Raw genomic sequence first — 22,924 nt, 5'->3', positions numbered from 1 at the left:
ACGCTACCAGGCGTTGAATCTGCCCTGGTTTCTATGGAGACAGACGGGCCGTCGATTTAGGCATTGAAAATGTCACCTTCATTTAGCCTCTCTTTTCAGCTCTATGTTTGACACCTACCGGCAGTTGTGCTTACATGTTCTGAGTACCTACTATGTTTTAAAAAGTAATGATAAGAAACAGGCCCTGGAAACGAATGCCGGTTTCAAAGTCGTGTGTCACGTGACCTGATGTCGGGAGCTCCGAAAAAGACGTCATGTATCCTTCCGACCGGCCTTCGGAGGACGCAGCCTGTGAATTTGGACACAGGGAGGGAGGGAGAACATAGTCGTAGATGATGGCCACGCTTCAGCATAAAAGCATTTCGTTGAGACCGCTCACCGTGTTGAAAGCAACTTTGTGTGGAGTGCAAGATTCATCAAGAGATTGGAAACGGGCCCTCTTCTTTTTGCTTTGTTATGTTTCGTTGCATGGATACTGAATTTGCCATTTTGGCAGGATTCGTTTTATTTTGAAGGGCGCTGCCCGGATCTGGAGGTATTAATCTTCCCTTTTCCCCGCGCGCGGTCGGCGGGCTCAGTGATCCGCCTTCCATCGTCCTTGCTTGCCTCCTTCAATTCCTTCAGTTCTCGGCTGTGATTCTGACCCGAGGTTCTGGAACGGAGACGCCGGACGGACGGACGGACGGACCGACGGAGGGATGGCCGCTCTGGACCGCTGTCGTCTTCCTTTAGGCAGAATGTGAAGATGCTGATGACGTCAGAGACCACAGGGCAGCAGGTGCAAGGATTATTTCCCCTTGATCGTGACATTTTAACGAGCTAAACTGTCGACCCGAGGTTCCCACACACGCGGGCTTGATTCAAATCTGCGAACAAAACAAACAGCAAGCAAACAAACAAACCCAAATAAAATAAAGGCGCCATTTGAGTGGGTACAAGAAGCTCCAATTGTGTGTAGGCGTAACCCTCGCCCGGTCTCGGTCTCGCGTGTGCTCCTCACTGCGAGCCAGCGAGCGAGGGTATTGACAGACACTAAAACCCAAATGTCATGTTCAAAAGGTCTGGGAACTGGAAATTTGTTGTTGACTAATGTGAGTGACGCTTGATTCCTCAATGGATGGATGTTGAAAATGTTCAAGCAAAAGGCACCATCAATCGCCGTGTGATGACGCTTGTTTCAGATGTCTGTCAGCGCAATTTAGCCGTTCGTCTTCTTGTCAAAGTCTTGACAGGAAGTCATGGCAGGCGCGGTGGCGAGAAGGCGCCCGTGAGCCTTTGCGATGGCGGACAAGACGGCGCCGCGCTGCCAGCTAAGGCTGGAGTGGATCCACGGCTACCGCGGCCACCAGTGCCGCAACAACCTCTTCTACACGGCCGGCAAGGAGCTGGTCTACTTTGTGGCCGGGGTGGGCGTGGTCTACAATGCCCGAGAGCACACCCAGAAGTTCTACTTGGGACACGACGACGACATCATCAGGTCAGCCGTCAAAGTGGTGCTCGTTGATGCGTGCAGATTGTTTGGTGACGGACCACATGGACGCAAAGGGCTGAAAAGGACAAAGATGTGTGTTGTTCACGCATGATTTTGTGTTTGCGCGGCGGGCAGCCTGGCGCTGCATCCCGACAAAGTGCAGGTGGCCACGGGTCAGGTGGGCAAGGAGCCGTACGTGTGCGTGTGGGACACCTACGCCATGCAGACCGTCTCCATCCTGCGCGACGCGCACACCCACGGCGTGGCCTGTTTGGCTTTCGACGCCGACGGACAGGTGAGGCCACAAACGTGCCCCCCACCCTCATACACACACACACACACACACACACACACAGGCTTGACGTGCCGTGTCACCGCAGCGCCTGGCCTCGGTGGGTCTGGACGCCAAGAACACGGTGTGCGTGTGGGACTGGAGAAGAGGACGCGTCCTCGCCTCGGCCAGCGGACACTCGGACAGAGTACGAGTCTGGCCACCCGTCCGTCCGGTCGCCCGGCCGCCCGCCCGGCCTCCGGCTCTGTTGACCTGCGCTCGACTTCCTGCAGATCTTCGACGTGGCCTGGGACCCGCAGCTCTCGACGCGACTGGTCAGCTGCGGCGTCAAACACATCAAGGTGAACGGAAGCGAAAGCAGCAATTTGACTCCATTCCGATTCGGGACGTATCGGGTGTTTGCGGAACCTGCCGACGCTTTAACGTCAGCGTCCGCTCTTCAGTTCTGGACTCTGTGCGGCAATGCCCTGACCCCCAAACGCGGGATCTTTGGCAAGACGGGCGACCTGCAGACCATTTTGTGCGTGGCCACCGCCAAGGAGCAGACCACCTACTCGGGAGCGCTCAACGGAGACGTGTACGTGTGGAGGGGAGCGGCGCTGGTCCGGACCGTGCAGGCGGCGCACGCTGTACGTAGGCAGAGGGCGGGCGAGTGGCTGGGCGGGTGGCTGGGCGGGTGGCTGGGCGGGTGGCTGGGCGGGTGGCTGGGCGGGTGGCTGGGCGGGTGGCTGGGCGGGTGGCTGGGCGGGTGGCTGGGCGGGTGGCTGGGCGGGTGGCTGGGCGGGTGGCTGGGCGAGTGGCTGGGCGAGTGGCTGGGCGAGTGGCTGGGCGAGTGGCTGGGCGAGTGGCTGGGCGAGTGGCTGGGCGAGTGGCTGGGCGAGTGGCTGGGCGAGTGGCTGGGCTGGCGGGCCGTTTACGCGGCCGAGCTGACCACGCCTTCCAGGCAGGAATCTTCAGCATGCACGCCAGCGAGGAAGGTTTTGCCACGGGCGGACGGGACGGTTGCGTGCGCCTTTGGGACGTCGACTTCAAGCCCATCACCAAAATCGACCTGCGGGAAGCCGAGCAGGGCTACAAAGGTGGGAGGCGGCGGCGCTGGCGGCACTGCTGCGTGGCGGCGGCACTGCTGCATCACGGTGCCGTCTGTGCTTTCAGGTCTGTCCATTCGCAGTGTGTGCTGGAAGGCCGAGCGCATTCTGGCCGGGACGCAGGACAGCGAGATCTTCGAGGTCATGGTCCGCGACAGGGACAAACCGCTGCTGCTGATGCAGGGCCACAGCGAGGGTGAGCTGTGGGGGCTGGACCTCCACCCCAAGCAACCCCTCGCCGTCACCGGCAGCGACGACCGATCCGTGAGGTGAGCAAGCACGCTTTTGCGTTTGGCTTTCCGCCTGCCTGCCTGCCTGCCTGCCTGCCTGCCTGCCTGCCTGGCTGGCTGACTGGCTGGCTGGCGGCCATCTTGCGTTGCCACTCGCTAAGGTTCCTCTATTTTCTGTGCCCTCGTTGGCACTGGAAAATGAGTTCCCTTTTCTCCTTGTCGGGTGACAACGATGATGTGGCTCTCAAGCGTATTTCTTTCCTTTTCTATTGACTCAAATGGCTGAATGCTTTCTAATTGCGCGCAGGCTGTGGAGCCTTCCCGACCACACGCTGCTGGCCCGCTGCAACATGGAGGAGTCGGTGCGCAGCGTCTCTTTCAACAACGACGGCTCCCAGCTGGCTCTCGGCATGAAGGACGGCTCCTTCACCGTCCTGCGAGTCAGGTGAGCCGACCGGCCGGCCCCGTGCGCCGCCAGCGCCAGCAGCAGGTGTGGATGACCGGAACTCGGGTGCTCAGGGACATGACGGAGGTGGTGCACATTAAGGACCGCAAGGAGGTGATACACGAGCTCAAGTTCTCTCCGGACGGCTCCTTCTTAGCGGCGGGCTCCAACGACGGCGTGGTGGACATCTACGCCGTGGCGCAGCGCTTTAAAAAAGTGGGCGAGTGCGCCCGCTCCACCTCGTTCATCACGCACCTGGACTGGTCGGTCGACTCGCGCTTCCTGCAAACCAACGACGGCGCCGGGGAGCGCCTCTTTTACCGGACGCCGGGTAAAGCTCGGACGCAGCCCGAACGGTGTTAACCGACTGGCTCTTTTTTCTGAACGCGGACCTTTCACCCGGTCTACAGTAGGAAAGCCGGTGTCCGAGGAGGAGGCCAAGGGAGTCCACTGGATGACCTGGACCGGCGTGCTGGGCCCAGAGGTCAACGGCATCTGGCCCAAATACTCCAACGTGACCAGCGTCAACTCGGTGGACGCCAACTACAGCGGCGCCGTGCTGGCAGCCGGCGATGACCTGGGCCTGGTCAAACTCTTCCGCTTCCCATGCCACAAGAAAGGTCCGAGCCGCCGAGCCCGCCGAGCCCGCCGTCTCTGAGCCCTTCCGTCCCTTCCGCAGGCGCCAAATTCAAAAAGTATGTGGGCCACTCGGCCCACGTCACCAACGTGCGCTGGTCCAGCGACCTGCAGTGGGTGCTCAGCACCGGGGGGGCCGACCACGCCGTCTTCCAGTGGCGCTTCCTGCCCGAGGGCATCATGAACGGCGCCCTGGAGCCCCTCCTCCAAGGTGAGCTCACCCAAACGCAAGCCACACGGCCGGCCATCCGGAGACACGTTCCTGTGTCCCGTGCCTCCTCAGAAGGCTACGCCGACTCCAACAGCGGCGACTCGGACTCGGACGTGTCCGACGTGCCCGAGATCGACTCGGACGTGGAGCAGGAATCTCAGCGCAGCTACGAACGGCAGGTGAGCGAGTGAGCGAGCGCGCAAGCAAGCCAGGGCCGAGCCCAACCCTAACCCAACAACCCTAACCCTCTGCGCGTGGGCAGGTTTACAAGGATGATCTGCCCCAGCTGCGCGGGAAGCTGATTGGTTCGCTGAAGAGGCAGAAAGCTCCGGAGGAGGCGCTTTGTCTGCAGTTTGTCCACGGGTGAAATTGCACTTTTCACACTTTTGGTGGCGTCGGCCGCCTTGCCAGAACCGCCGCCAAGCCCCACGCGGCTCAAAGTCCAAATCTTGCGAGACCACCCGCCTTCACCCGTGGTGGCCGATGAGCAAATATTTGGGCGTGGCGGCCGGATGGCTGGCTGGCCAGCTGGGCGGCCCGCTCGCCCTTCTTCTATTCAAAGTTGTCTGACGCCCCACCGCCTCGATGCAGGTACCGGGGCTTCGACTGCCGTAACAACCTGTTCTACAGTCAAACGGGCGAGGTGCTGTACCACGTGGCCGCCGTGGCCGTGGTCTACAACCGGCTGCAGCACACTCAGCGTTTCTATCGGGGCCACGACGACGACATCCTCAGCCTGGCCGTGCACCCCGTCAAAGACGTCGCCGCCAGCGCGCAGGTATGCCGCCGGCCCGGCCTGGCCCAGCCCGGCCTGGCCCAGCCCGGCCTGGCCCGGCCTGGCCCAGAAACCCTAACAGCCCCCACCCCCCCCCCCACCAGGTGGGCCGAGACCCGGCCATGCACGTGTGGGACGTGGCCACTCTGAAATGTCTGTCGCTTCTCCGAGGTCACCACAGCGCTGGCGTATGCGCGCTGGACTTTAGCGGTAAGTAAGTGGCGCCTTTCCTCCCTCCCTCCTCCCTCCCCGGAGTTCCTGGCGTGATCTCGACGCTTTGCGCTCGCAGCCGACGGCAAGGCTTTGGTTTCCGTCGGAATGGACCATTTCCACTCGGTGGTCATCTGGGACTGGAAGAAGGGCGAGCGACTGGCCAAAAGCAGGTGGACGCCTGAGTGAGCCCAGCTGGCCGGCCTTGCCCTTGACTCGCTCTGCTTTTCTCCCAGAGGTCACAAGGACAAAGTGTTTGTGGTAAAGAGCAACCCCTTCCGGGCGGACAAGCTGGTCACGCTGGGGACCAAGCACATCAAGTTCTGGCAACACTCAGGCAGGCACTTCAGCGGGAAGAAAACGTGGACGCCGAGCAGCAAACAAAGGTGGAGGGTGGACGCCGCGTTGACCTTTGTTTGCCGCTTTGTTTTCTTCCCCGCCGACCAGGCGGCGGTCTGACGTTCAAGCGCGGAATCTTCGGCAACCTCGGCAAGCAGGAGACCATGATGACGGCGTGTTACGGCCGCTCCGAAGACTCGCTGTACTCAGGGGCCACCAACGGTGACGTTTACGTTTGGCGGGAAACCACGCTGCTCAAGACGGTCAAGGCCCACGACGGGCCCGTCTTCGCCATGTGTTCCCTGGATAAGGTCTGGTCCGGCTGCCGCCGCCGCCGCATTTCGACCGTACGTGCTTTGGTACGTCTGGCCTGATTGCGGTGCTTCTGGGCTGGCCGGGCCTGGCCAGGGTTTCGTGACAGGCGGCAAGGACGGTGTGGTGGAACTGTGGGACGACGCCTTTGAAAGATGTCTGAAGACCTACGCCATCAAGAGGGCGCTTCTGTCCCCCTCGTCCAAAGGTGGCAAAGGTGGTCGGCGAGTGGCGCCGAGCGGTGCACCCTAACGAGCCTTTCCTCTCCTCTCCAGGACTGCTGCTGGAAGACAACCCGTCCATCCGAGCCATCGCGCTGGGTCACGGCCACATTCTCGTCGGCACCAAGAACGGAGAGATTCTGGAGATTGACAAGAGCGGGCCCATGACCCTGCTGGTCCAGGTCAGCCAGCGCTTAAGACTGGAACCCCTGGAGACGTCCAGGCCTGGGCGTCACCGTCTCTTGGTCGCCTTCAGGGTCACATGGAGGGCGAGGTGTGGGGTTTGGCCGCCCATCCGCTGCTGCCCATCTGCGCCACTGTCAGCGATGACAAAACTCTGAGGATGTGGGAACTGTCGGCCAATCACCGAATGGTGGCCGTGCGCAAGCTGAAGAAAGGTCCGCCCGAGTCCCGCCTTTGCCGCTCCGGTTGCTCTCTCTCATTCGGTGTTTGTGCGTCACAAAGGCGGGCGCTGCTGCGCCTTCTCTCCCGACGGCAAAGCTCTGGCGGTGGGCCTGAACGACGGTAGCTTCCTGGTGGTCAATGCCGACACGCTGGAAGACATGGTGAGCTTCCACCACCGCAGGGAGCTCATCTCCGACATCCGCTTCGCCCCAGGTAGTTGAAGGCCAGCGCGGTGAGCGGCACTGGCCGGCCGCCCGCCGGTCATGTCGTTTGGCTCGCGTGGTTTGGCTCACGTGGTTTGGCTCACGTGGTTTGGTTCACGTGGTTTGGCTCACGTTGTCGCAGGCGCTGGCAAGTACCTGGCCGTAGCTTCCCACGATTCCTTTGTGGACATCTACAATGTGCTGACCAGCAAGAGAGTGGGCATCTGCAAAGGAGCCGCGAGCGTCGTCACTCACCTGGACTGGGACTCCAGAGGTCTGGCTCAAGCCGCCCGCACCTTTGCCGCCTCTGCCGCAAGCGCTTCAGCTGTAGACCACTGGCTGCAGGAAAACTTGTGCGGGTCAACACGGGAACCAAAGAGCAGCTCTTCTTTGAGGCTCCTCGAGGACGCCAGCAGACCATCGAAGCGGCCGAGGTGGGTCCTTTGCTATTCGCTGGCCTGCCTGTGTCAAAGTGGCGTGGCGCGCTGGCGTTCTGCCTTTTCTCCACATTGAGCCTTGTCCCCTTCCGCCGCCGGCCTGCCTTTGCAGCTTGCCAAGCTGGAGTGGGCCAGCTGGACTTCGGTTCTGGGTCCCAGCTGCGAGGGCATCTGGCCCGCGTTCGGCTTCGTCAATGCGGCGGCGCTCAGCAAAGACGGGAAAGTGCTGGCCAGCGGGGACGACTTTGGCTTCCTGAAGCTCTTCGGCTTCCCGTGCGGGGTGAGGCGCCTGCCCGCTGGTGCCGTTCCTTTGACCTCGGTGCCTCTTTTCTGCCCCCAGGGTCAGTTCTCCAAGTTCAAGAAGTACGCAGGCCACAGCATCAACGTGACCAACGTCCGCTGGTCCAACGACGACGCGCTGCTGCTGTCGGTGGGCGGGGCCGACACGGCGCTCATGATTTGGAGCAGGGAGCCTCCGGGTCACAAGGAGAACCAAGCGGCCGACAGTGAAGAGTCCGACGACGACGCAGAGGAAGACGGAGGTAAAAGCCACATTCACCTCACTCTTTGGAAAGGGACTGGGCGCCCGATGGGGTGCTCGCTCTCTCGCTCTCGTCCGACCTCGCCGCCGTGCGGTGCGGTGTGGTGTGGTCAGGCTACGACAGCGATGTGGCTCGCGAGAGGGCCATGGACTACGTGACCAAGGTCTACTCGGCCGGCATCAGGAAGATGACGGGGACCAAACCTCACCTGCAGTACAAGGAACCTGCCGTGGAAGAGAGGTAGCCGCCGCCGCCGTGCGCGCTTCTCACGGCTCGCTCAAAGGCACTTCTGGAGCCCTTGCCGGTCTTTGCAGAGCCCCGGTGAGTCGAGCCACTCCGCTGCCCGACAAGCTGATGAGGAACCAGGTGTCCAAGAAGAGGAAGGCGGTGGAGGTGAGTCAAGGCTCAGCGTGGACCGGCTGACCGCTCTGACTGCGGGTCCGGTTGCTTCCCTAGGACCTCCGGCTGGATCACGTCTTTGGCTACCGAGGCTCGGACTGCCGTAACAACCTGCACTACCTCAACGACGGCGCCGACATCGTCTTCCACACGGCGGCCGCGGCCGTGGTGCAGAACCTGTCCTCGGGTTTGTAGTCCAGAGATTCGTTTTTGACTAAAGCGTCCATCCATATTGTGAAAATGGCAGATTGGGCCAGCTTTTGACATTGTTTTTGCTTTCCCCACAGGGACGCAGAGTTTCTATCTGGAGCACACCGACGACATCCTGTGCCTGACCGTCAACCAGCACCCCAAATACCAAAACGTCATCGCCACCGGGCAGATCGGTGAGTCAGTCGCTCGGTCGGCTGGTCGGGAGATCGCCCCGCCGCCACATGAACCCGGCTGCTTTTGCCCCCATGTGCCACTTTGTGCCGCTTTTTCTTTTATTGTTGTTGTTTTTTTTTTTGCATCCATGTTGTCTCTACCCCTCCATCAGGTGACATTGCAGAGTTCCCAGGTAAGCCCCGCTCACCTCACCGTCCATCTTTCGGCCGCACGTGTTGTTTGTGTCCAAGGCGAGACGCCGACTCAGTGTGGTAGATCAGCTCTAAAAGGGTATACGCGGGTCCACCGAGAGTCGCACGCTGGGCCGCGGCCGCTTCCTTCCTTCCTTCCTTCCTTCCTTCCTTCCTTCCTTCCTTCCTTCCTTCCTTCCTTCCTTCCTTCCTTCCTTCCTTCCTTCCGCCATAGCGTTTAACGCGACGGCGTCTTTACCGCTGCGCTGTCCGGCCGCAGGTTTGGCTCCATCCATCCACGTGTGGGACGCCGTGACCAAGCAGACCTTGTCCATCCTGCGCTGCTCCCACGCCAAAGGTGTGGGCTACGTCAACTTCAGCGCTACGGGGAAGCTGCTGTTGTCCGTGGGGGTGGAGCCCGAACATGTCATCAGCGTGTGGAGGTGGCAGGAAGGTGGGTGAGGCGGGCGACGGGCGGGTGCTGGGTGCGCTCGCTGCGCGGGCCCCTGGTGCCACGTGCCTTTTGACGGCAGGTGCCAGGGTGACCAGCAAAGGGGGCCACCCGGAGCGCATCTTTGCCGTGGAGTTCCGGCCGGACTCGGACAGCCAGTTTGTGTCGGTGGGCATCAAGCACATCAAGTTCTGGACTCTGGCGGGCGGCTCGCTCTTGTACAAGAAAGGCGTGCTGGGCGGCGTGGAGGACGGCCGCATGCAGACCATGTTGGCGGTGGCCTTTGGAGCCGTGAGTTCCCGTCCGCCTTTGGGCTCTGTGCTGGCTGGCGAGGGCTCGTGTGTTGAGGCAGCTCTGCCGCGCGCGCGCTAGAACAACCTGACCTTCACCGGCGCCATCAACGGCGACGTGTACGTGTGGAGGGAGCACTTCCTGGTGCGGGTGGTGGCCAAGGCGCACAGCGGGCCCGTCTTCAGCATGTACACCACGCTGAGGGACGGACTCATCGTCACGGGTGGAAAAGAACGTCCGTGAGTACGCCGCCCGCCCGCCCGCACCACCTGCTTTTTTTGGACCCAAAAGAAGCGGGTGGCGCTGCCAAAAGCAAATTCGTTTGGTTTTGGCAGGACCAAGGAGGGTGGCGCCGTCAAACTTTGGGACCAGGAGATGAAGCGGTGCCGAGCCTTTCAGCTGGAGACTGGCCAAGCTGTGGAGAACGTCCGCTCCGTCTGCAGAGGCAAGGTAGCCAAAGATCATGTTCGGCGACGCGTCAAATGATGCGACCGACGGAAGCTGCGCTCTGCAGCCTGAATGATGGACGGCTTCTGATGTTTTACATTTGTCTCAAATTGGATCAAACAAACCCGTTTTGTGCCGGTCCAGGGGAAGATCCTGGTGGGAACCAAAGACGGCGAGATCATCGAAGTGGGCGAGAAGAACGCCGCCTCCAACACCATGATCAACGGACACACTCGAGGCGGCATCTGGGGACTGGACGCGCACCCTTTCAAAGACGTCTTCATCTCGGCCGGCGACGACGGAACCGTCCGCATTTGGGACCTGGCCGATAAGGTGCGCGTGCCCAGCGCTCCCTTTTGCCTCCTTTCTCCTCGCTTGACCAAGGCCTCGGTGTTCTCCTAGAAACTCCTGAACAAGGTGACCGTGGGCCATCCCGCCAAGTGCACCGCGTACAGCCCCAACGGAGAGATGCTTGCCATCGGCATGGACAACGGAGAGTTCGTCATCCTGCTGGTCAACTCACTCATCGTGTGGGGGAAGAAGCGAGACCGCAGCGCCGCTGTCCAGGACGTCGGGTACGCCGTGCCGACCGAGCCCTCGCCGATCGTCCGGCCGGCCAGTTGGCCGGCCGGCCGACCGGCTGCGCTCGCTCCAGCCTGGCAAACAAACTTGAAAAATAGAAGCAAACCCAAAAGTCAGCACATGGCATCAATTCAGCTTCACGCCGTCCACTGGCGATCGGCCCGTTTCAAAATAAACAACAATTGATCACGGAAAAGTCTTGGGGGGGGGGTTGAAAAAAACTCAACAATGAACTGAGGTGAACGTAAAGTCCGATGCCGCCGTCGACGATGTCATTGTCGGTCGAGCATATGACGACGTGGTTCGAGCGGCCGGCCGGCGAGTTGGCCTGAAAAACATCTGCCCATCAGACGCAGCCAACAGCATCCGTGTCGAGTCTGTCAAGAATGTTGACGTAGGCTTCCACAGTTTTGTGCTTGTTTTTTGAAAAATGAGTGACTGGCTATTGTTTTTTGTTTGTAAATATTTTTATCATCCCGCTAGATTTAGCCCAGACAACCGTTTCCTGGCGGTGGGGTGCGCCGAGAGTGCCGTGGACTTCTACGACCTGGCCCTGGGCTCCTCGCTCAACCGCGTGGGCTACTGCAAGGACATCCCGGGCGGCGTCATCCAGATGGACTTCTCGGCCGACGGCCGGCGCATCCAGGTGGGGGAGCCGGCTCCTCCGAAGGCCTTCCGCCGGCCGGGCCGGACGTCTCTTGGGCTGACCGCTCCCGCTGGCTCACAGGTGTCCACCAGTACCTACGCCCGGCAGGTGCACGAGGTTCCTTCGGGCAAGCTGGTCGCCGACGCCTCCCTGACCGAGAGGATCACTTGGGCCACTTGGACCAGGTGAGGGAGGACACCCCCAAGCCTAACCTTCACCCCCCCGCCGGCTGAAAGCGGCGTCTGGCTGTTTGTGCGCAGCATCCTGGGCGACGAGGTTCTGGGCGTTTGGCCTCGCAACGCCGACAAGGCCGACGTCAACTGCGCGTGCGTGTCCCGCGCCGGCCTCAACTTGGTTACTGGTGACGACTTTGGCCTCATCAAGCTCTTCGACTTCCCCTGCTCGGAGAAATTCGTACGTGGGCGGGCGCCGTGGGCGAGCGCCGTGGCCGCTCGGCGCCGTGGGCGAGCGCTGTGGGCGCTCGGCGCCGTGGGCTAATCGGGGTCTCCATTTGCAGGCCAAGCACAAGCGCTACTCGGGCCACTCGGCTCACGTGACCAACGTTCGTTTCTCCTGCGACGACAAGTTTGTCATCAGCGCCGGCGGCAGCGACTGCAGGTGACCAACAAAGTGTTTTTCAACGCTATGTTTTTGAAAGTGGGCGTGGCCCAATATTTATTGCGGGGCCCCGTTTGGACACGACGCGGGTGGTCTGCCTGCTGTCTCTGAGGCGCCCCCCCCCATCGATGGCCTTGAAAGTTTTCCCCTTGGGACCAATTTGAAGTAGAACGGGGTCTCTAAACAATAAACCGTGGCTTTTTGCATTGCTGCTTGAATTGAAAATGAAAAGTAGGAGGGAAGATAGGCTCCTTGTTTGTTTCTTTGGGCTTCTACCTTGTCACCATTCAAGACACGCAATGTGACATGACTTTCTTTCTCCTTCCAGTTTGTTTGTGTGGAAATGTCAATAGTCGGCAGCATCCCGAGCCCACGAGCGGCGGGGACGTGCCTTTCCACCCGGGCGACGGCTCGGCTTCCGCACCAGTTGACGCCGGTCGGCCTTTTCTACACTTGATGCAAACGCTTTTTGTCACATGGGAACAAGACGCTAGAGGTGAACGTGAGCCATCAGCTGGGGGGGACCCTGTTTTGGACCTTGTGGTGTTTGTGTGCTTGTATCCTTTGTTTCAGTAGAAAGAAAAAGCAAACCAAAAAAACAGGGCGCTATGCACGTTAGCCCACGTGGCTGTGCGCTATCCTAACTCCCATTCCTTATTTATTTGCTGTGGTCGGCTCTCTTGAGGGACGTTAGCGAGGCAAGCTAACATCACACGCAGCACACTCGCCGACCGGCCGGTGCTAACGGAGGGGACTTGACAATGTTGTATCTTAGTGCGAGTGTGGTGTGCGGACGGCATGTTGCGTATTCAGTCTTGCTGTTTGTGTGCATTCGGGGCTAACTTGAAGTTAGCCGCCTTTTCTTTGGCCAAACAAACGCGATTTACCATCAGTCCCGCGTCTGCTTAGCATCGGCGGAAGGAGGAATGCGCTAAGCTTGAGCATGGCCCACGCAGCTCAATGAGATGCGCTCGGTTCTCTTTTCGTTTGTGAGATTTGATGGCGGTCAGTGTTTCATGTTGACAAAGTTTACAAAGTGAGGGCAGGAAAAAAAAAAAAGAAACGGAATGAATGGCACTTTTTCAATAAAAGGACTCATGACACACATTTTTCAATCGTAGTTTTGAAATGAAAGAATGTGATGAGTGAACAAATGTTTGAGCTACATTTTTGGCAACTTGGGGAGCTGGCAAATGACACCTGTAGTTGCGAATAATCGCCTCGGGGGGCGCTGCAGGACAATAGGAAGCTCAACGAAAGCCTCTGCGATCACAAAGCCACAAACCAAACAAAGGCAGGAGGCACGATGCATATGTGTTCACGCAATTGCGCATATAAAAATCCGTTCCCTTGTTGTCTGGACCATAAATATTTGAATTCCCACAGATTTGCGTATGAGGGATGCATCGCTTCTCTATGGAAGCCCATTACGGCCAGTACCAAAAAAGCAACAATGAAAAGATGAACATTTTTGCAATCGATCCGACTGGTTCGCACGGTGCTTGCCGATGGAGGAGCTTGCACGTGAACATAGATAATCGGCCCCCCAAAAAACAAAACAAAATCCGCCGACGGGTTGGCGGAGGGATCTACTATCTTCCGCTCGCGGCTGGCCTCACTACAGAGAGGGGGGGGGGGGGGCGTGTGGGAACTCCGCCCGCCGCGTCGGTTAGTCTCTCGAGTCGACCTACTACGCGGGCTGCTTGCGACGGTGGCGGACATTTTGTGTCTCTCGGGATCAAATCGTCCCCTTCCTATGCTGGCGGCGTCCCCTTCCCATGCTGGTGGCGTCCCGTAGCGCCCAAGGAGCACGTCGGTCCCGTCAGGCGAAGCTTTTTGGAGCCTCTTCGGCGGCGGCCGTCGAGCACAGCAGCGACAGGATGCCGGGCATGATGGACAAAGGCTCCGAGTATTTGGGCAAGGCTCGCTCCAACGGCACCAAGAGTCCTTCCAACGCGTCCAACGGACACTTGACGGACGAAAGCGGCAGCGACGACGAGCACGGTGGGCCGCCCGACATACATGGCAAGCTAGTCGGCTAGCTTGGACGCTCGCTCCAGTGCAGTCACACTTGGCTTTTGTTTTTGCTTTTCTTGTCCGCAGATGTTGGCATGCGGGTCGGAGCCGATTACCAGGCCAACATTCCTGATTACGAGGCCGGTGAGCATGCTTCCTTGATATTCCCGACTCGTTTGGTGACTGTGGACGTGGTAGTCGAGTGCTGGCAGGCAGGCAGGAAAGCAAGCTGCTGCTCACGCTTGGCCTTTCGAAACGGAACGCCAAAGTGCAAGAGACGCCTCGCAGCCGTCCGTCCCCAGGGCTTGCGGGGGTACGTGCGGATTGTTGCCGGATGGGTACCGACCGCAGAGGCCGCCTGCCCGTGTGCGTGTACTTGTGTGTGTGCGACATTTTTAGAAACGGCGTGGACGACGAAGGGCGAGTCCTCGGCACAGGTGAAAACACCGCGGAGGCAGGGCAGGGCAGGCTTTCCAAGCAGTAGAGTGCGGCCCGATATCTATCCCGGTTTGTGGATGGGGGGGCACCGCTGGTCAAAGTTGTCAAACAGACGCGAGCGGCATAGGCAGCTATTGTGTGGTACTTGGTGGAGCGGCTCCAGACGATTGGACCCTTGTCAAAATAGCCATGGAGCTGTGGTTGAGATGGAATGACGATGAAACGCTCCGTTTAGGCTCCAGCAAATACTCTGAGCGGGACAGCGGCGGGATGTTGGTGTGGTCTCCTTATCATGACATCGAAGACGCCAAACGTGAGTGATCGCATCGAGCCCGACCGTCCTCATGTCGCCATAGTAACCCTTCCTTCCTTCCTTCCTTCCTTCCTTCCTTCCTTCCTTCCTTCCTTCCTTCCTTCCTTCCGCCACAGTGGACGAGTACATCGCACTGGCCAAAGACAAGCACGGCTACAATGTGGAGCAGGTAGGCGTGCGCCTTTCTAAGCACTGGCTTTTCAGAAGGCACCGCAAGTGTGTGTGTGCGTGCGCTCGTCCAGGCCCTGGGGATGCTCTTCTGGCACAAACACAACATCGACAAGTCTTTGGCTGACCTCCCCAACTTTACGCCTTTTCCCGACGAGTGGACGGTGGAGGACAAAGTTCTCTTTGAGCAAGCGTTCAGTTTTCACGGCAAAAGTTTTCACCGCATCCAACAGATGGTAAGCGGCGAGCGTCTCGGAAAGCCCGGCACGGCGGAGACGCCTCCCGTCTGGCTCTTGTCCATTGGACGCTTTGACCTTAGCTTCCAGATAAATCCATCTCCAGCCTGGTCAAGTACTACTACTCGTGGAAGAAAACCCGTTCCAGAACCAGTCTGATGGACCGCCAAGCCAGGAAGCTGGCCAGCAGGAGCAACCGAGGCGACAGGTAACGGCGTCCTGGGCTTTGCTGCTCACAAAATCCTGTTGGCCCCACTCGCCTGGGGAACCAAACGCTGGCGACACGCCGCCGTGGGCGGATGAGAGCCCTTCTACAAGTAGCGAGGGGCCGATTCCTAATTGCCGTTGTCGCCCCAGTGACGAGGAGATGGAGGAGGCCAACGCCGCCGAGCCAAACGACAGCGACTACGACCCCAACAAGGAAGCCAAGAAAGAGGTACTATGTACGGCAAGCCAGCCAGCGAACCCGGCGCACCTTCCGCATGCTCTCGATCCACTTTGAGCCGCGGTGGCGCTTTGGCGGTAGAACCCGGCGGAGCTCACCGCGCCCGCGGCGCCCACCGCCAAGTCGGTCCCGGGCCGGCGGGAGCACCAGACGCTGCAGCACCGCCACCATCAGCGCTCGCGGTGCCGCCCCCCCAAAGGCATGTACCTGAGCCAGGACGACGTGGTGGCCGTCTCCTGCGGCGCCGCTGCCGCCAACGCGCTCCTGCGCCAGCTGGACATGGAGCTAGTGTCCCTCAAGAGGCAGGTAGGAGGCGCCCACTCAACGGGAGCCGCTTTGCGCCAGCGGCCGTTGCTTTTCGGCAAATGGTGGCTGCCTTGCCGTTTTAGGTTCAAAACGCCAAACAGCTGAACAGCGGACTCAAGCACGTCTTGGAACGTGGAATCGAGGCCTTCCGCTTGCCCGAGGTTGGTCAAGGGTGGCGCCGGCGCAAGCCTTAGCCACCCTTTCTGACAATGTGGACCATGCTTTCAGAGCGCTCAGAAGGTGAACGCTCGCTGGACCACCGACGAGCAGCTGCTGGCCGTTCAAGGTGACGCCTCGCCTTTGTTCTTGGCCCGTCCAACCATGGCAAATTGGCTTTAGAATGGCTTTGAATGGGGGCTGCCTTCACTGCGGCTACTCTGTCCTCCTCCCGCGCGTTTTGCAAGAGTCGCACGCACGCACGCACGTACGCTGGCCTCCCAAATGGCCCCGCGAGCACTTTGCATGGACACGCGCGAGCGTGCGGCGTCACGTCCGCGCCACGGGCCGCTTGACTCTCTCGATGATGTCGTCACTCATGTCGTTCAGGAGTCCGGAAGTATGGCAAAGACTTTCAGGCCATCGCCGACGTCATCGGCAACAAAACGCTGGGGCAGGTGAAGAACTTTTTCGTCAACTACCGGCGGCGTTTCAATCTGGAGGAGGTGCTTCAGGAGTGGGAGGCGGAGCAAGGGGACGGCGCCTCCGGGGAGGAGCTGAAGAACACGTCCGCCACGCCCTCCGGGAAGAGCACCGACGAGGAGGACGACGAGGTGAATAGGATTGGCTGGCCGATTTGCACTCGCTCGCTCAGTCTCCCTGCTGCAACGCACCTGATTCAAATGATGCTTGCTTATGATGGGACAGGCGTGTTGCGACAGGGAGACGAAGCGGACGTGCAGATCGCCGGCGCTTCAGAATAGCAATTGCCCAGCCCTGCCTGCTTTTTTTCTTTTTTTTCTTCCACATTTCCAAATCCCCTTTCCAGCTCAGTGGCCTAGTGGTAGAGTGTCCGCCCTGAGACTGGAAGGTTGTGGGTTCAAACCCCGGCCGGGTCATACCAAAGACTATAAAAATGGGACCCATTGCCTCCCTGCTTGGCACTCAGCATTAAGGGTTGGAATTGGGGGGTTAGATCACCAACTTATTCCTGAGCGCGGCACCGCTGCTGCTCACTGCTCCCCTCTCCCCCAGGGGATGGATTAAAATCACACGGGGATGGGTTCAATGCAGAGGACAAATTTGACCACACCCAGATGTGTGTGTGACGATCATTGGGACTTTAACTTCAACTTTTTTTGTCACTAATTTTCAAGTCCTTTTTCGAAAGCGAGCAAAATAAGACCTTTGCAAACAAACAAAACCAAAGAATCAACAGTAGCCAGGCTTGAAGCTCCATCTGCCTTTTTGTTCCAAGGCCGCCGCTTCGGGGGCGTCTCCGGCGGTGGCTTCGTCTCAGACGGGCGTGACGCCGAGCCCCGCCTCCTCGCTCCACCACCAGCCGCCGCCCCTGCTGCGGCCCTCGCTGCCGGCCACGCCATCCCTGCATCGCCAGCCGCCGCCCCTGCAGCAGCAGCCCCACCCGAGCTCGCAGCAGAGCCGGCCCGCCTTGCAGCAGCCGCCGCCCCTCATCCGGCCCACCAACGCCCCGCCCCCTCGTCTCAACCCCCGCCCGTCCGGCCCCGCCGCCCCTCCGCAGCCTTCGGCCGACGCGGGCTCCTCGTCGTCGTGTCTCCAGTAACGTGCGCCGAGGAGAGGCCATCCGCCTGCCCGCCCAAACGGCATGTTGACAACGGAACACTCGGGCGGGACCAAACGCCTTGGTGACACTCGAGTAAGCTAAGACGCTTGAAGGCGGCACAGTGAGCTGTCAAACACCCTTCACAGTGACTGCTATATGAGCGTGTGCCAGCGTGTGTATATGGATCCAAGTAGAAGTGTGCGCGCGCGCGTGTATATACATGTGTGTGTTTATATATATATATATATATATATACGTATGTATTTATATATATATATATATATATATATATATATACGTATGTATTTATATATATATATATATATGTATATATATATATATGTATATATATATACATATATATATATATATGTATATATATATGTATATATATATATGTGTGTGTATATATATATGTATATATATATGTGTGTATATATGTATTTATATATATATATATACATACGTGTGTGTGTATATGTATATATATACACACACAAATGTGTGTGTGTATATATAAAATCTATGTATATACATGAAACTGTGTGTCTATTTATATATATCCACCTACATATAGATGTTTGGTGGGGATAATGTTTTATATGGAACATCCATCCATCCATCCATCCATCCTGTGTCCTCGTGGGCATGCTCGAGCCTGTCCCAGCTGTCAGGTTGCCAGAGACCAATAAGCATCCGCGCCTCCAGGCAATTTAGAGCGCTCAATCGTTTTTGGGATGTGGGAGGACCCGGAGAAAAGCCAGCGCTTGTCGACATGAGCGTTCTTGTGGCAGCAATTGGTTTGGACAAGCAGTTGCTCGACAGCGCCGCCCGGTGTTTTGAGTAAGATTGCTTCAGCATGTTTGAATTGGAGCTTTTGTTGCGTTTGCATATTGCTTGTCGAGCCCATGGGCGGACACTTGCCAAAGAAGGACACAAAGTTCACATTAAAACATGTCATGGGCACGTTGGGCTCCAAAACTCCTTTGCCTCATGTTATTCCATCAGAGAGGAAGCGACCCCGGGTTTTCGTGTGAGCAAAAATATTGGAATACGGGACGTTCAAACCAGAAACGGCGACGCGCAAAAAGCCGAGAGATCCGCGCAGACGTTTTCTCTGCTCTTTGCCCGCCACAATTGGAGGAAGCGGCCTTGGCGTCCGTGTGACCGCAGGCATAGCGAGCACTGAGGAATGAAGCGTCGACCATTGATTGTCCGTGAACTGATCAGATGAGGAGCAAATGTCACGCCGCTCACTCTAGCGAGCACAAGTCAACAGACCCGGGAAGTCGAGTCGAAAGGATTTTTGACGGCCGAGCGTGGAAAGGGCGCGCGTGCCAAATCGCTTTGCTCGCTTCTCCTTTGACCTCTCACGCCTTCCGGTTGGCCGCATGTTCCCAGAGTGGCGCCCATGCTGCCGAGCGGGAGGAAATGCGAAGCACGAGCGTAGACCAGGCAGGCCATGTATTTTTTTTCCAGGTTCATATTTGTAGGTGTTTGCCCGTGTTTGGGGCTGCCGTGAGCAATCAATTGCTTGCCTCCCAAGTCCGGTCCCGCCACACCTGAGGCAAATGATCCAAGAGGCCGGCCATTTGTCAGCTTGATTTGGCTTTTGTTGATCTGGCGCCGGCCATTTGCGTTGCCAGAGGAAGCGGCTAGGTGGATTGCTAAGGAGTTTGTCCAATGGGAATACTTTTGTGCAACTTGCTTTATGTTGCTCAACATTGAGCGACTTGAGAGGGAGGCTTGGCTTCAAAGGGTGTCTGAAAAAGACAAGTATTGGACTGTCCAGCGCTGGTCATGAGGAAGGAGACATCCTGCCTAATTGTCTTGTTGCCTGCCTGCCTGCCTGCCTGCCAGCTGCTGACCAAGTGAGGAATGTTCTCCTCCCTCCCTCCCTCCCTCCCACACGCAAAGCCCGTCCTCCTTCTCTTGCCTCAAAAAGCCCATCAAGGAGAAAGGCCTCTGCAGTCCCACCCGACAGCCCGCCAGCGGTCGCCATGAGGTTTGAGGAAATCCTGGACGACGTCGGCGGCTTCTCCACCTTCCAGCTCTTAGTTCTGAGCATCCTTTGCCTCCCGCGGGCCATCCTGCCACTCCACTTCCTGCTGCACAACTTTGTGTCGGCAACGCCCGCCCACCACTGCGCCCCCGGGCCGGGGCCCCCGGACTGGAGCCCAGCGGACGCCCGCAGCTCGTGCACCATCGACGATGGCTCGACGAGTGGAAACCTGAGCGGGCGGCACAACCGCACCGGCCTTTGCCCTCACGGCTACATCTACGACCGCTCCGAGTTCGCCTCTACCACTGCCACCGAGGTGAGTGCTGCTTTGATCCCACCCCATCCGTGTAAGGCCACGTTCCCCCGAAACCTGTGCTCCGGGAAGACTTTATTGCTTGTTTGATTTTATTTATTTTTTTCCCTTGCACAAGCGTAGACCAGGTCTGGATCAGGACTTGATCAAGTCTTGACCAAGTCCAGGTTCGGATCAGCACTTGATCAAGTTTTAATTAAAGATTAAAAAAAAATTAAAGATTAAAGTCCCAATGATCGTCACACACACACCTGGGTGTGGTGAAATTTGTCCTCTGCATTTAACCCATCCCCATGTGATTTTAATCCATCCCCTGGGGGAGAGGGGAGCAGTGAGCAGCAGCGGTGCCGCGCTCGGGAATCAGTTGGTGATCTAACCCCCCAATTCCAACCCTTAATGCTGAGTGCCAAGCAGGGAGGCAATGGGTCCCATTTTTATAGTCTTTGGTATGACCCGGCCGGGGTTTGAACCCACAACCTTCCAGTCTCAGGGCGGACACTCTACCACTAGGCCACTGAGCTGGTCTTTTTTTTTTTTTTTTTTTTTTTTTTTTTTTTGTGGCTTCAATCAAGTCTTGAGGCTATGCGGGTGGCTATGCATGCGGGTGGCTATGCATGCGGGTGGCTATGCAAACTCTCACTCAGTTCTGGATGGAGTTGGGTTAGGGTGGTGAGCGCATCCGGATCAAGTCTCTTGTTTTGTCTGTGTGCCTGCAGTGGGACCTGGTGTGCGAGGACCGAAGACTGAACCAGGCGCTTGCCACCTATTTCTTCCTGGGTGTCACTTTTGGCGCCGTCCTGTTTGGTTATCTCTCCGACAAGTGAGTTCGCAGGCGGGACCAGCCAGCCGCCGGTCTTTTCCCTCATTAAGCACGACTCCTGTAAATGAGCGTGGAAATAAGGAAGCGGGCGAGAAATTTGACGGACCCACGCCTTTTTTCCACGCTCTGTCAAGTCCGTCTTCCCGGAATGCGGGTGCTGGGGGAGGGCCGGCGCCGGCCGGGTGAGCGCTCTTTGTGCTGTGGCCAGGTCCCGGCAGTCTGGAGAAAGTCTGACGTAGTGCCACTCCCTCGTTTGTCACTCGGCGCACTCCGACCCGATTGTTGAGACAAATCCATCACGCCTGGCCCAGCCCCGTCGTCCTCGGAGGCAACACGGCCTTTAGCAGCCACTAGGTCTTTGGGACGGGACAAAACGGGGGCCTTTGTGGAGATTAAAGGTTCCTCTCGGCGGCGGTGGTGGTGTGCGCAGGTTCGGCCGAAAGTCGATGCTGGTAGCAGCTTTGTTGGGCGCCACCCTGCTGGGCGCCACCTCGGCCTTCGCCAGCTCATACGCCATGTTCGCCGTGTCGCGTGCGCTGACCGGCGTGACTCTGAGCGGCATGTCCATCATCGGCACGGTTCTGGGTGAGTGACACCCGCGTTGACCCAAGGGGCCGGAGCATAAAGCGCCAGCCTGCCCCCCCCCACAGGCGTGGAGTGGACGGACGTGAAGCATCGCACCTTGACGGGCACGCTCATCAGTCTGTCGTGGAGTGCGGGCAACATGCTGCTGGCGCTGCTGGCGTATGCCATCCGAGACTGGCGCCACTTGATGCTGGCGGTAACGGCGCCGTGCCTACTGGCTTTGCTCGGCTGCTGGTAGGTCAGGTCAGGATGGGCAGCTGTTAACCCCCGGCCACCCTAACCGTCCCTGTCCAGGTGGCTGCCCGAGTCGGCACGTTGGCTGCTCGCCAACGGCAGGACCGCCGAGGCCCGCGACTGCCTGCTGCGCTGTGCCAAGATGAACCGGAAGAATGGCGCCAGACTCCAGCCCGAGGTAGACATCGCCACGCACACACTTCCCACGCACGCTTCCGGCACAGGTCTCGGATGAAAGAAAATGTGGTCGCAGATCTTGGAGAAGGCGGCGGTTTCCGACGCGGCCGATGAGACTCATTCCTACCTGGACCTGCTCAAGACGCCCCGGCTGAGGAAGATCACGCTGGTCTCGGGATTCTCCTGGTTTTCCGTGGCCCTCCTGTACTACGGCATCAGCTTCAGGATCTCGGGCTTGGGCGTCAACATCTACCTCACGCAGTTCATCTACGGTGCCATTGAAGTGCCCGCTAAAGTTCTGGCCTACTTTGTTCTGGACCAAATGGGGCGGCGCAACGGTCAGGCGGGCTTTCTGATGGCCACGGGTGCGCTCATAGCCATCAATGCGGCCGTCCCACTGGGTGAGCGACCGCGCCCACCAAAATGAGCCCAGGCAGGCCTGGGGCGCCTTTCATTTTGTCTTTGTCTTCCAGACTTGGCCGTGCTTCGGACCTGCGTGGCCGTGGTGGCCAAGGGCTTCTCTGAGGCGGCGTTCACCACCGCCTTCCTCTACTCGGCCGAGCTTTTCCCCACTGTCCTTCGGTAACGCAGTCACCGGAGTCGGCCGGCTCGGCTTTACGTCGACGCGCTCGTGACAATTAGGGGGGAAAAGAACGCTTTCTGTCGCTTTCTCGCTAGCACGGTGTTATCTTCGGTGTTTGCCACTCCTTTAGCCACGTTAGCGAGCTAAAGCGGGCCGGTTTTGTTGGACAGGCAGTGTGGCATGGGTTACACGTCGTGTCTGGGTCGCATCGGGAGCTCGGTGGCCCCGATGATCGCGCTGCTGGAGGACGCCTGGCTCTTCCTGCCGCCGCTCGTCTTCTCCGCCACGGGGATACTCGGCGGCGGGCTCGTCTTCCTGCTGCCCGAGACGCTGGACGTGCGCCTGCCCGAGAACGTTCTGGACATTGAGGAGGGAAGGTAGGCGGCCAAAAGCCAGTAGCGCCCCCCCTGCGTCAAAAGGCGGCAACGCACATTGACGCGAGTCCTTTTCTCGTTCTTCAGGCACAGGAAGTCGGAGCCCGGCGAGCTCTCCGACGGTCTGGAGATGAGCGCCCGCGGCGCGCCCCTGGCCGATGAGCGCATTGCGAGAGCGATGCAAGTGGCCAACGATGGGCCATTTTGATGGGCTCATTGGCGCCAAAGGGAAGACGAATCCAATTCCAATCCCCCGTGCACTCAAGCATTTCCCATTTCAACACGTTGGAAATAAAACGACATTTTCAAGTGGGTCGACAAGGTGCCATGCTCTGAGCGCTAGCGTTAACGCATTTGAATCGTGGCGG

General features: G+C 58.7%; 3 protein-coding genes across 6 annotated transcripts; all 3 read left to right on the top strand.

Moving 5' to 3' along the window:
* Positions 1 to 34: 34 nt before the first annotated feature.
* eml6 (EMAP like 6) lies at positions 35 to 12,915 on the top strand. Of its 4 annotated transcripts, XM_037246546.1 has the most exons (43): positions 539 to 778; positions 1,224 to 1,477; positions 1,607 to 1,766; positions 1,852 to 1,950; positions 2,036 to 2,104; positions 2,207 to 2,392; positions 2,707 to 2,842; positions 2,919 to 3,120; positions 3,389 to 3,526; positions 3,601 to 3,857; positions 3,937 to 4,146; positions 4,206 to 4,373; positions 4,446 to 4,552; positions 4,636 to 4,736; positions 4,965 to 5,151; positions 5,253 to 5,358; positions 5,438 to 5,531; positions 5,595 to 5,695; positions 5,806 to 6,008; positions 6,106 to 6,217; positions 6,285 to 6,412; positions 6,487 to 6,628; positions 6,696 to 6,848; positions 6,981 to 7,112; positions 7,184 to 7,272; positions 7,388 to 7,555; positions 7,616 to 7,817; positions 7,931 to 8,057; positions 8,132 to 8,210; positions 8,274 to 8,403; positions 8,504 to 8,602; positions 8,755 to 8,775; positions 9,054 to 9,227; positions 9,307 to 9,515; positions 9,597 to 9,754; positions 9,851 to 9,965; positions 10,107 to 10,295; positions 10,365 to 10,537; positions 11,028 to 11,190; positions 11,272 to 11,375; positions 11,451 to 11,604; positions 11,708 to 11,808; positions 12,137 to 12,915. In XM_037246546.1, exons 2-43 carry the CDS (start codon positions 1,281 to 1,283, stop codon positions 12,159 to 12,161), a joined length of 5,868 nt encoding a protein of 1,955 aa, XP_037102441.1. In that variant the 5' UTR covers positions 539 to 778; positions 1,224 to 1,280; the 3' UTR covers positions 12,162 to 12,915. The 4 variants fall into 4 exon arrangements, with proteins under 4 accessions (XP_037102459.1, XP_037102432.1, XP_037102441.1 ...); XM_037246537.1 differs by having other exon boundaries at positions 538 to 778; positions 7,388 to 7,817; XM_037246555.1 differs by lacking the exons at positions 539 to 778; positions 8,755 to 8,775 and having other exon boundaries at positions 1,281 to 1,477.
* Positions 12,916 to 13,433: 518 nt separating this feature from the next.
* On the top strand, positions 13,434 to 18,434 carry rcor3 (REST corepressor 3). Its single transcript, XM_037246731.1, has 13 exons — positions 13,434 to 13,812; positions 13,912 to 13,968; positions 14,498 to 14,575; positions 14,692 to 14,744; positions 14,818 to 14,979; positions 15,063 to 15,187; positions 15,337 to 15,415; positions 15,506 to 15,730; positions 15,814 to 15,891; positions 15,959 to 16,016; positions 16,277 to 16,500; positions 17,145 to 17,561; positions 18,115 to 18,434. Exons 1-12 carry the CDS (start codon positions 13,587 to 13,589, stop codon positions 17,466 to 17,468), a joined length of 1,689 nt encoding a protein of 562 aa, XP_037102626.1. The 5' UTR covers positions 13,434 to 13,586; the 3' UTR covers positions 17,469 to 17,561; positions 18,115 to 18,434.
* Positions 18,435 to 18,557: 123 nt separating this feature from the next.
* Positions 18,558 to 22,877, top strand: slc22a7a (solute carrier family 22 member 7a). Its single transcript, XM_037246745.1, has 9 exons — positions 18,558 to 19,786; positions 20,500 to 20,603; positions 21,034 to 21,188; positions 21,254 to 21,422; positions 21,483 to 21,600; positions 21,676 to 22,000; positions 22,073 to 22,181; positions 22,353 to 22,559; positions 22,644 to 22,877. The coding sequence occupies exons 1-9, from the start codon at positions 19,469 to 19,471 to the stop codon at positions 22,762 to 22,764; spliced, it is 1,626 nt and encodes a 541-aa protein (XP_037102640.1). The 5' UTR covers positions 18,558 to 19,468; the 3' UTR covers positions 22,765 to 22,877.
* Positions 22,878 to 22,924: the final 47 nt, after the last annotated feature.

The sequence above is a fragment of the Syngnathus acus genome, chromosome 1 (assembly GCF_901709675.1).
Source record: "Syngnathus acus chromosome 1, fSynAcu1.2, whole genome shotgun sequence".
Lineage (NCBI taxonomy): Eukaryota > Metazoa > Chordata > Actinopteri > Syngnathiformes > Syngnathidae > Syngnathus > Syngnathus acus.
The sequence above is the reverse complement of the archived record's forward strand: the minus strand, read 5'-3'. Positions and strand labels throughout refer to the sequence as shown.